We start from the raw sequence: 12,251 nt of genomic DNA, 5'->3' as shown, positions 1-12,251 counted from the left end.
TATGATAGTTTTATCCATCTACTACGCAGTTTTATCAACACAGCAACAATTGATGCCATCTGGGTAGAAATGCCACCCCAGATTTAATGTGTTTCAGAGTGTCCAGAATTTCAGCAAATTCATAAATACTTTTAAAAACTGTTCAAGAACTAGAAACAAAATGACTTTAAAGTTAAGACTGAGTTTGACATTCTCCAGACACTCCGAAAATCTATATAAACGTAGTTTATCTCATCTCATCTCGTCTCAGGTGGAATTTCTCCCCAACTGTTTCCGATCAACCGTTTTATTAGAAAGTAAGGTGTTCTGATCTCTATCATTGTTATAGCATTGTTAGCTAGTGTTAAGGACTTACATTCACCCACTTGAGGAATTCAGCCGCCTCTGGGATTGACGATAACTCCTACAAAGTGAAGACAATGATGGGTTGCAAATAATTCCACAAACACACGTAGTTCTAATTTTTGACATAACTACAGTCATTCTTGCTTAAAGATGACATTCATTCCCTCCGGGCATATCTACGACTTTGGTTAAACTAGCTTTATTTGTAAAGCACTTGCTGAGAGTATTTAAAAATTATAGCATTTTGGACTGCACTTGAAATGCTCCAACATTGCATTAGACAATCCATAAACAGAATAGCAATGACATCAATTTCCACTTATAGCACCTTTCAGCTATGGAAAACACCTTACAGCACTTTACAAAGATTGAGTCAGAACTGAGATAAGTGGAAGAGATTTGGAGGAATGGGAAAGAGGAGGGGAATATCCGAAAACCAAGTTAAACATAGGTCTTTGGATTGGTTTTGAAGGCAGAGTGGGAGTGGATGAAGTGGAAGCTGAGGGAGGGATTTGGGAAAATATTTCCAGAGAGCACGGACAAAGGGGTTGAAAGCTGGCCTGCCAATGGCAAGTTGGAACAGTTGGGAATTGGCAGAATGGAGGGAGTGGTTAGGGCGATAGGGTTGCAGGAGTATCGTGGGCATAACAATAGCAACAGAGGATTCCTCAGCAGTGGGTATATGAAGTGTGATCCACCAAACTGAGCCTGCTTTCCTCGAAAGAACAAACCAAATTTAGCGAACAATGTTGTATAAATGCTGCATTAGATGACTTACCATTACAGCGTTCCCATAACAAATGTTGCCATCTCCCACATAACCCTGCTGGCATCTACAGCTCCTTATGCCAGGGGATGAATAGGTGCACATGGCCTGTCAAGATATGTTAAGGTCGATCATTCAATAAATACTAAAAACACTACAGGTCAAAATATTGATCAAGTGGCAAATATAAAATGATACATCACTGGATTTTCTGACCATTTAAGCTTGTACAGAATAAATCAACTTAAAAAAAATTATTCTATTATATGAACACAAAGGAGGGAAAAGATTTGTATTGATAAAACACGTATAACATTGAGAATACACATTCCTCACATTTTAAAATTTATTGTAGTGATATGATGTTGTATACATGTATACTGGCAAAATCAACTGTAACCTGATCAAACTCCTATTCTATTGTAGATATTTCCAGCATGACATGTATCACATAGACTATTAAATATGTACCTTTTAATCTGAATATTCTTTATTTCCTTATTTTCTTTTGCTTGCTAAATAAAATTTACTGCAATAATAAATTCAGGATCAGGCTGTTGTTTTTTTAACAGCAGCAAAGCTAAATACAGTACTTTTGTAAATCCTTACAAAATGAGTGTGGCATTTTCCTCAACATTTCTGCTTGAAAACATTCAGGATTTTGTTCTGACAGCGCAAAGCTTTCTTCTGTCAGTAAATCGAGTCCTCTGCACCTGTATATTCAGGTCACTTACCATATAATGGCAGCCACCGTTTTCTTCCAAACAGGGATTTATCTCCTCGCATTCTATTCCATTGCCACGAAAACCTTTCTTGCATTCACAGTCATTCTGTTCACAAATTAAAGGCGAATGAAGCACATTTGCATGTTGCTGTCATATCTCAAACAGACAGTAAAATCTTACTGAAATTGAACCTGCTAAATATTTTCAAGATGTACTGGCCCTTCCCTACACTTAATAATAATAAAAATAATAATCCTTGCATTTGATATAGCGCTTTTCACGTCGGGAGGACGTCCCAAAGCGCTTCACAGAATATACTGTAAAGTGAATTGACTGTACATTTGTGGGCGAACGCGGCAGCCAATTGCGCACAGCAATGTCCCACAAACAGTCGTGGATTGAAAATAACCAATTTATTATTGTTTTGTTTTTTGGAGGGATTATTATTAGGTGTGTGGAGTAAGGAAACTTGCCCAAGGTTTCGCCCTCTGCCTGGGATTGAACTCAGGTCTCTCACTTGCAAAGCGAGTACTCTAACCACTGAGCTATAGGACTCCAGTGTATTCTGTGAAGCTCCCTGAGATGTCCTCTTGATGTGAAAGGCTTTACATCAAATGAAAGAATTAGTAAGTAATTAATTAGCATGACAAATTAAATGAAACACGATCCATTTTATTTCAGCCAAAGCGGTACAGTTAGCTCTAGTTAGCCCAGACTAACTACAATTAGTTTTCCTTGACTGTTCTACTCCATGCGCTTCATGTAACAAGTTCATGCCTGTGCACTAAATGTTATTCTGCCCCACATGTCAATAAATAACTGAAAATGCAATTTGAGATATGATTTAATTTTACATTTGTAATATAATGTTATTTACAAACTGAATTGACATCTATGCTTATTACCCAGCAGTAGGATAGCATTTAACCCACAGCAATACATCCACTATGTGGGGCACACAGGGCTGACTATATGGGGCAGTTGGCCATTGCCATAAAACAAGCACTTTTCAGCTGGAGTTACTGGATAATATCCAATATCACGCTTCATTTACCTGTCCGGGGCCTCCGTAGATACAGTTTGCGTTCATATGACACCCCCCGTGGTTTTCCAGCAGACAGTTATTAATCTCTGTACAATCTTCTCCATCTCCTGTCCAGCCAGGCAAGCATTGGCATAAGTGTCTTCCTGGTCCTTGTTTATTGCACACAGCCTGCAGGCAATTATGTGGATAAAATTTATTTCAGACATGCTTGCTCAAAATAAGGTTTTTATTCATACAAGTGAGAACAACAATGTGTAAGTATCAATTCTGATAGAGTTGACTGTGTCTGAATTAGTTCTACCTACATTGGCACTGCATCCTCCTCGGTTTGGTGCAAGACAAGGGTTTTGCTCTTCACAGTAGGAACCATCCCCCTCATAGTTTGGTTTGCAGACACAACTAAAGGTAAAGAGAATGTGCTTTAGCCAATGATTGTTTTTAGAAGTGAAGGTGGAATTTAACTTAGCGCAGTCAGAATTATGAGATCCAATAGATAATGTCTGACTTATTCACTGTATAAAACGTTTCCCATTAAGTCATGTTGAACACTAAACAAAGCATTAGAGTATCTTCAGTAGTAATAATAATAAAAATAATTCTTGCATTTGATATAGCGCTTGACAGAATATACTGTAAAGTGAATTTTATATCTTGTGGGTGAAATGCGGCAGCCAACTGCACACAGCAGTGTCCCACAAACAGTCGTGGATTGAAATGACCAATTTATTATTGTTTTTTTTAAAGGAATTATTACCCCCGGAAAAGCGATCCAACAATTGACTAACAACCAGCTTTGTGTGACTAACAACCAGAGGCATGTGGAGTAAGGAAACTTGTCTAATGTTTCGCCCGGCCGGGAATCAAACCTTGGTCTCTCACATGCGAGGTGAGTGCTTTAACCACTGAGCTACAGGACTCTGTGCTACAGAATAGCACAGGTTAGAGCACCCCCTATTATTTTATGAACTGGAATGTAATTAATGAACTTTGTGTATGCTTCACATCAAAGCAGTGAAATGAGTCTCACTGATTTATACAAAACAAGGTGCTTCCCTTTATCTGATGTTTTTGACATTTCCATTTCATGTTACCTGAGGGTACCTTTCCTGTATTCACAGTTTGCCTGCACATGGCAGAACTGAACACTGGGTCCACATGAAGTTGTATGCCTCTCACAGAACTTCCCAATGTATCCTTCCTTACATGAGTTAGGTTTGCAGGCTCCTTCGCTGGTCAGTTTGTTATCACATTCTCCATGAATACATTTGCACGCTGCACAAGTGAAAACATGGCATAAATGTTGGTATTTGTGTCCAGAATTTAACATTGGGGTTAAGCAGAAAAAATGTACCGCAATTTTAAGCATGCTTACTTTGAGCACAATTAGGTCCATATTTGTTAGGATTTGAACAAATGTGACAGCTGGAGCCTTTAAAGTTGTCATCACAAATGCACGTGCCATTTCCATTCAAACCATCCATGCACTGTAACCAAAGAAAACTGAATGTTATTTGTGTTAATTATGTGGCATACATTGTATAAAAATATATATTTTTAAATAGGTCCACAGTAAGTCTATATATTTACCAGTTACATTTCACAGCTATTGTAATTACACCAATCTATAGCTGCTAAAGACCTTCATTGTCAATGCTCGCAGGGTGAAACATACCTGTCCATTGCCAGAGCAGGCATTAATAAAACCTCCAGAGCATGGTCTACAGCTTGCACCATAGAATCCTTTGCAGCACTTTCGCACCTATAGGACACAGCAGAAGAGGTCTTGGAAAAGAATCATTGAAGGTACTGAAAAGCATCTGCTTCTAAAATCTTTATTTAAACACTTTAAAAGACCACTGCCTTTGTGAAGAAGCATTTGGCGATTAATTTTCCTCCTTGTGGACAGAGAACTATAAAACATGTTCCATCATTTGGATGAGATGTTCAACCATTTGCCTGTTCAGGTGGACATTAAAGAACCTGAGATACTATTTGAAGGAAAGGAACCTTGTCCTCCTGTCCTCGCCAGTCTCTACTGTAAAACTCCTCGAGACATTTTGATGTGATATGACAAATGCAAAGACTAGAATTATTATTATTATTATATTATTTACGTGGCATTTTAAGAGTATCCAGAATTTGGCAAATTGTTGAATTCAGTCTTGACCTTGAAGACATTTTCCTGTCGTTCTTAAAAGAAACTTACAGAAAAATAAATCCAAAAGTAAGTGCGCGTAAATTCTGAATGTTCTGAAATACTACGTAAATAAGAGTAAATCTAGACGCAGCTGCAATTTACCCCACAGATGTCCATTCATAAGAAAGCACTGAGTAAAGGTCTGCTGCCCTCCCCTGGAAGGGAGGGAGAATCATGTAAAGAAAGATACAGATTTCAGTGTTCCAGTCCACTCTCATACATGTTCCAGTGACTTGTATGGAAGCACATACGTGCTCCACTGGTGACAGCACAAGAGTAGATCTCCAGTTCACGCCCACAACCAGGCAAATAGCATGATGTACAGTATTTAAAACTATGAGAGCAAAATAGGAGAGGAGAAAAATAGTGAAAGATTACTGAAGAAAAGGGGAAATAAGTATGATAAATAATGAGAAACTAATGGAGATAGAGAGACAGATATGGACATGGGAAATAAAATGGCTGGATTAGTTCCCGTTCACTGATCATAGGCGAGTACAATATTGATCGTGGCTATATAACAGAGATCTGTGGCTCAGGATTGACTGAGACAGCTTTCAAATTTGAGCTGATGATTTATTTCATCATTCATGTGTTCTTACTTACAATTACTGTTTCATTGCAATTCCTAGCACAGCCTTTAGATGGAAAAAACAAATTCTTCATAAAGGACCTATAAAAGCATCCACGGGAATAGGATTCCTAAACCAAAAGGCACAAAAAGGGTTAATATCTTGGAAACACATAAAACAAAAAACAAACCTTAAGTATCTTTCTCCCTGTTACAAAAAGATCAAAATACAAGAAAATATCCATGGAAAATAATAGATACAAATTAAGATTTGTCTGTGTTTATATTGTTGGAAAAGTGACAAACAGCAGAACTATAACAGTATAATTTACAGTATTAACAAATGGCCTCATTATTCAACTGTAGACTCACCAATTCCTTATCATTTAACTTCTTTCCTTTTAAAATCTGCAGATTGAATTATTCACCATCTTATTCCTTTCTTTGTGAAATTGCTGCCATGTAAAGTGACAACACATTTGTAAACTGCTTACCTAGCACAGTTAATCTTTAGCCTGCAGCACTATATTTAATGGCATATCCTACAAAATGTAAATGTATGAATATATAGGCGATGCATGAACTTGTCCAATTCTTTTTTAAAAGTCTTAATTGACTTTGCTCTAACAGTGACCCCTAGACAAATCATTCCAAATCATTTTTGTTATTAATTGGAATGAATGAAATGTACACTTACCATGGAAGCCATCCCAGTAGGACAAAAGCTGAAGTAATGTTTAGCACAAATGACACAAGAACCCTGAATAAATACAAATGTGATAAAGGTATGTAGCAAACTATTCTCAATCACAACAGTATGGCCTATTTTCTAAACCAAATAGATGAAATAGGCTACAACATTAGTCTTTAACATAACTGAGGCAGATCTATAAAAAGATAACCATTAAATACTTATAGAAACCTGCTAAAATTGCATTAGTTGTAGCAACAAAGCAACATTTGGAGAGTGAAACAGTCTGCCAGATAAAATTGGTCATTCACTACGTGTCTGTTTGTCAGTCAAATTAACTGATGCATTTTGCCTAATGTGGGACAGTCACTGCACCTTACAGTAAATCTTGTAAGTGCTTTGAGACATCTGAATGACGTGGTAAGATGCTGTATCAAAATACAAGGAATTATTATTATCATCATTATTATTATTATTAGTGTTATTAATATTAGTATTACTGCAGTTACCCATTTTCTCTTTTCTCCCTTACTTTGAGGTCACTTCATACCTCAGGCTCAGTATCTGAATCAACAACAAAATGTCCCTCATATATTATTCACTGCATTATGCAATTTTTATGTTTGTGATTCTCACTTACATCAGGTCTTGACCTCTATAAATGTGTCACCTTTTGATGTGTCTTCATAACTGTGGGACACTGAACTATTTGCTCACTCTTGATCTTTAGCAAGGTATAAACAAATGAGCCTTTTACCTGTCCTCCTATTTATCACGTTATTGAGATTGTAAATTCTCCTTGTGTGAATTCGTGGAGCTGATCAGTATTCCGCCATTGATAACCCTACAGCACTGAGAAATCCTCCCTAAAGTAACTGCGACCAGCAGTGAAATAACAAAATAAACACGGAAGTTGATCTGACAATAATCCTTTCATTTGATATAATCATGTCAATGAGACATCTCAAACGCTTACCAGGATACACTGTAAAGTGGTGTGTCTCTGTCTATTGTATTTTGTGGGCATAATACGTCAGTTTAACTAGTTTTGAATAAATGTCAGGAATAAAATAACTGGACAATTACAAATATTACCTGCACATAAATTACACAGTATTGAATGCCTTTGGAGTTATATTTGAAAGGCTCCAGACAGGACAATGTTATCTCCAAAAACAAATCTATATATTATTTCCTTTTATGTGTGTGTGTGTGTGGCAAAAGCATGAGAGAATCTTTATTTTATAGTTAGTCACTCAATATATTTAGCGCTAGGTTGAAGAAAAGTATTTTCTTAAGTAACTGTAGAGATTTTGTTAAAAACAAACATGTAGCAATCATATTCTATCAGTTTGTCAGACAGAGGTTACCTTTCTGATTCTGTATGACACATCATCGCATCTTTGGGGAAGAATTGGGAGAATTGAATGCGGAATTAAGACAGCATCAAGTGAGTAGATCCTGCCATTCTTGCCAATTGCGTTTGCGTCAGTGATACCTGCATCCTGATCACCCAGAAGAATCTGCCCCTGTGAATGAATAATCAACACATCAAAAAGATTTTTAAAAGCACATCAGGAAAAATGTTCTATGTGCCCCAGCATAGTGGTATAATTTGCCCATTGTGCTTAAGCCAGTACTGGCACCTTATTGTGTTAATTCTGTCTCCTTTTCCTCCTTTTGATCCAAAGGATATTTGGTGCAACAAATGGGAGAGATACAATTTGCAATTTAATTGCGTAATTTAGTCCCAATTTACTCTTGCCATGATAAATACACTTGATAAATTTAACAGAGTTTTCGCCTACAAAAAAATACAGAACATAGACTTTACCGTAAACCCTACGAAGGATTCCCCCCACATCCTGTTATCTGACTCTTGCCTCTGAGTCAGAAGGTTGTGGGTTCAAGCCCCACATTGGGACTTGGAATCACCAGTCAGGGAGGGTGGAAGGCAGAGAGGGTAAGAGGGTGGCCTAAGGCACGGTCAAAGAGGAAGGTCTGGAGGCAGGCCTTGAAGGAGGCAAGGGGGGAGCGAGGTGAAGGGAATGTGGGATGGAGTTCCAGAGTGTGGGGGCAGAGAGGCTGGGGCGAGCTGGGCGGGGGACATGGAGCAGGCCAGGGTCTGCTGAGTGGTGGGAGTGGACACGTTGATGCATTTAATAGAATTTTTGCCAATTTTGAAACAATATCCATGTAAAGTAAAACGGCTGCAAAAAGAAAGTGAGTTCAGTGATGAGTGATGTACTTACATTGTGGCTTATGTTCACAGTCACAAGTTGATTCGCCAGGCTAAGGATAAGTGGAGAGGTGAGGAGGTTCGAAACATCCAGCTGGTTCATACAAAAAAAAGTTCTGTTCAGTTTAGATCAAAGCGATAATCTTTTAATTGGGTAAAAAATGATGCACTCATTCTTATTCGGGGAAATTGACAAAATACAGTTTTCTTTTACGAAATTAAACTGATGTGATATTGTTGCCTTTTCTCAGGTTTAGTTAAAGATGCGCACACCGCATTACATAGTTGCAGACAACATTTAATTTGATCTCGTATTAATTAGGGAGCTATTATTAGCGTTGGGTGATATAACAGAGGAATATCACTGTGTTGTAGTGAGGGGGGGTTATATTTGCATTCCCACTTTCCTATTTGATATTTGTGTTTAGAAGCGACAATAAATAAGCAACAAACCTTAGAAGAAGGAATGATGTGATGTCTCAACAATTGCTTAAGCTTGTATTCACCCTGAATAAAAGAGATACAAATAAAATAAAAGCACTATATACCATTCTGACCACAAACAACACAGTGAAAATGGGAAAATTAACATCTACAGGATAAACTGCTGGATTAAACTCTGCTTACTTGAAATTAACTATTTTATTACCTCCGGTGAAAGTAAATAATCTAGAATTTCATCTTTCATGCTCCCAAAAGCCCGGTTGCTCGGGATGAAGACTGTAAATGGTCCAGGACTCTCCAGCAATTGTGTGAGTTCACCTTTCTGTTAGACAGAGACAGGAGGCAGATAAATAGGCAAATAATACTATCACTCAAAGAAAAAACAGAAAGAGGTCAGATGATCTTTTTTACGCCGAGGTTTGCTAGAACCTGGGTTGTCTTTATACATCGAAGGGTTTCCTTTTTTTTGTTATGATCTTTCTAGTTTCTAAAAAGGTGAGTTAAAAGCCATAACACTTCTCATTTTTTTCTAATTCGAACAGACTGAGAAGATGCTGGTATACGAAGATTCTTCTGACTATTTTTATTCTGACTTTCATTGGCATCATTCTCTTCTGTGCATGCCTTTGCGAGACGTAAAAATGTCACAGAAATATGCTAAAATAGTTTGAGTCAAGCTAACCAGCCAATAACCAGAAGTGACTCGGCAAAGATTAGCATTATTTCTGCCCTAAAACAGTTGTTTTATCGTTTGATTCCATCTTACCTGTAATAGTGTTTGAAACTGGTTGAACTTTCCATTTTCAGAAATTATTGTGAGCAATGTTTTCTGGGGTGGGGGGAAGAAATGTTCTGTGTGTTACGAGTAGAACACAAAACTTGCAAAAGTGATCAGCAATACTATAAATTGCAGGACAATAAAATGTACATTTAGAAAGATAACATTCAAAAACACAGGCTCTGAATGCCACTGGCCATATTTTGTTAAGCAATCAAATATGGAAGCATTTACTCTACTACAATGTAAATGTGACTACCATTTGCAATTCTTCAGAGAATAACTATGGAGCATTTATTTATAAGGAACATTAAAAACGTTGTTTTTTATTACAGATTTTCACTGATATATTTTTTCTGGTGAGAATCAATCAGTAAAAAAAATAATAGTAATAATTCTTCCATTTGATATAACACCTTATCATGTCACTGCGATGTCTCAAAGTGTTTCATAGTATCCACTGTAAAGTGAATTGACTGTATATTTTGTGGGCAAAACTCTGGGCGATTGTCACTGGAATTTTTAACCCCCAAGTTTGTCTATTTTATTCTGGCATCAGTGATGATGTGTGCACATGTATCCACCAGGAAGACGCCTCACTGCAAACACCTCATTTGAGAATGCAAGCCTTCAAATTGCTTGCGAAGTTAAGCAGATGTTCCAAAATAAATCCAGATTCTCCTAAGGTTTTTTTTTTTAGTTAAATCTTTTCCCCTGAAAATAGATCCCCCAAAATACCCAGATAAATGAAATGAAATAAAATTATTGGTATCTTTAATTATTTACACACTAGTTTCGCAGGCATGATTTTACCTCCTTACTACTCTTGATCGTTGGTTCAACACCATCCATTACTTGATCAATAATGTGTATGAGGCCATTTGAAGCAACGAGATTGCCTTGAAGAATTGTTCCTTTTTTCCTGCTCCCATAAATGCGCAAACTTAGCTGCTTATCCTAATCAAGAGAAACACATAGAAAGTATCACATTTACCAAAAAAAATTGGATTATATGGGTATGTGCTCAGAAAGATAGATATATGGGCTTTAAACTAGACATTTATCTAGATTTAGACATAGATCTTATTTTCATAGTATTTCAGAGGGCTCAGAAGTTGGGATATAGTCTTAAATTTGAAGCCAGATTTCTTTTAAAAGCTACAGAATAAATGCCTCAAGGATAAGGTTGAATTAAATTTGCCAAGTTGTGGAAATGCTATAAAAATAGAATAAATTTCAACCCGATGGCATTTCTACCCATTATTTCCTTTCAAGTCCAATATAAGTACATTAGTACTTCTTTGTACTAATCAAGTATATCCAATGTGTGACAGTAATCAAGATCAATAAGGTGAAAACAGTGTAAACTGAGTTATCCGTGTGTCTGCTGGGTTGTGGAGTTACAGTTGGGTGGACAATTTTTACACTACATTTTTCATAAACCCTTAAAGGATGCTTCCAAAGTGGGCTTGTTGTTTCAGGTTTCAAGTCAGAATGCTGATGATGCATTGTACTAAAGTTCACAGGAAGGACACAAACTGGCAGAATTGTTAACTTCCTTTTCCTGTTTTACCAGAAAAAAACACATAGGAAATGTTTTCGGCTGTTGGCAGTTGTCTTAATGTACCACAAAACATCAAGATAAAAATTGCACTGAGCATACTCTTTCTCACGTGGTCTTTTGTAACCTGCTATATAATGTGTACATGCAAAATTACTTACGCATAGGGTATTATCTCAAAGTACTTTGAAGTAGTTAAAATGATCACCCAGTTATTTTCTTCTATTACCACATCTGAGGACAGATGTGGTGTTTCGTACGCAAAACTCACCCTATCTTTACTTATCATCTCTCCAGACCTCCCTGTTAAAGTGTAAAACACGTCAGTGGCATTTAGGTCCTCAAGGCTCATCTGGCCAGCAATGATGTGTAGCTTTGCAAGGTATTGAGTCCTTTCCTTATCTGATATAATAGTGTTTATCTGGTTTAAAATACAAGACATTTTAGGAGTAAAATCACATCTTTCCAAATGTTCACTGGATATGCAATCTTTCTTAGCATGTTGCTTCAACTATTTTCAGTTATGTTTTTCAGCAGCTTAAAATATATTTGAGTCTCACTAATGGCATAGTGGACAAAGGCATCGCATAGTCCAGAGTAAAGCCACCAGAAACTATGCTAGTGACCAGAAAGGTTGATTTCTAATCTGTGCTGTAAAGTAATGTCAGCCACAGGGACAGAATGTTATAATTGACAAGGATTAGGGAAGGAACAAGTAATTATGGATAGGATTAGTTTGGTTGCTATCTAAAGATAGCTGGTAAGGTTTTGTGAATGTTGTGTAAGAATAGAATCAGGTTCGTCTGTGACGCTCTCTACAGTTGATAGCTTGCTGACCCCGACATAGAATAGTGGGGCTGAATGGCCTGTTTTGGTGAAGTAGATTTTA

The 12,251-nt window shown here is 37.1% G+C and overlaps 1 protein-coding gene across 1 annotated transcript in view; it reads right to left on the bottom strand.

The window, feature by feature from the left end:
• stab2 (stabilin 2) overlaps nucleotides 1-12,251 on the bottom strand; it is a 47,337-nt gene that overhangs the window by 22,526 nt on the left and 12,560 nt on the right. Inside the window, exons 12-27 of the mRNA XM_007895448.2 lie at nucleotides 11,634-11,783; nucleotides 10,615-10,758; nucleotides 9,790-9,852; nucleotides 9,229-9,345; nucleotides 9,033-9,086; nucleotides 7,711-7,869; nucleotides 6,347-6,409; nucleotides 5,685-5,780; nucleotides 4,554-4,640; nucleotides 4,254-4,365; nucleotides 3,973-4,153; nucleotides 3,187-3,280; nucleotides 2,891-3,049; nucleotides 1,846-1,941; nucleotides 1,124-1,219; nucleotides 356-403 (exon numbers count right to left, since the gene is read on the bottom strand). Coding sequence (XP_007893639.2) covers nucleotides 356-403; nucleotides 1,124-1,219; nucleotides 1,846-1,941; nucleotides 2,891-3,049; nucleotides 3,187-3,280; nucleotides 3,973-4,153; nucleotides 4,254-4,365; nucleotides 4,554-4,640; nucleotides 5,685-5,780; nucleotides 6,347-6,409; nucleotides 7,711-7,869; nucleotides 9,033-9,086; nucleotides 9,229-9,345; nucleotides 9,790-9,852; nucleotides 10,615-10,758; nucleotides 11,634-11,783 — 1,719 coding nt within the window. The remainder of the gene's footprint in view (nucleotides 1-355; nucleotides 404-1,123; nucleotides 1,220-1,845; nucleotides 1,942-2,890; nucleotides 3,050-3,186; nucleotides 3,281-3,972; nucleotides 4,154-4,253; nucleotides 4,366-4,553; nucleotides 4,641-5,684; nucleotides 5,781-6,346; nucleotides 6,410-7,710; nucleotides 7,870-9,032; nucleotides 9,087-9,228; nucleotides 9,346-9,789; nucleotides 9,853-10,614; nucleotides 10,759-11,633; nucleotides 11,784-12,251) is intronic.

The sequence above is a fragment of the Callorhinchus milii genome, unplaced genomic scaffold (assembly GCF_018977255.1).
Source record: "Callorhinchus milii isolate IMCB2004 unplaced genomic scaffold, IMCB_Cmil_1.0 Scaffold5, whole genome shotgun sequence".
NCBI classification, from domain to species: Eukaryota; Metazoa; Chordata; class Chondrichthyes; order Chimaeriformes; family Callorhinchidae; genus Callorhinchus; species Callorhinchus milii.
This window is presented reverse-complemented; position numbering and strand designations above follow the sequence as displayed.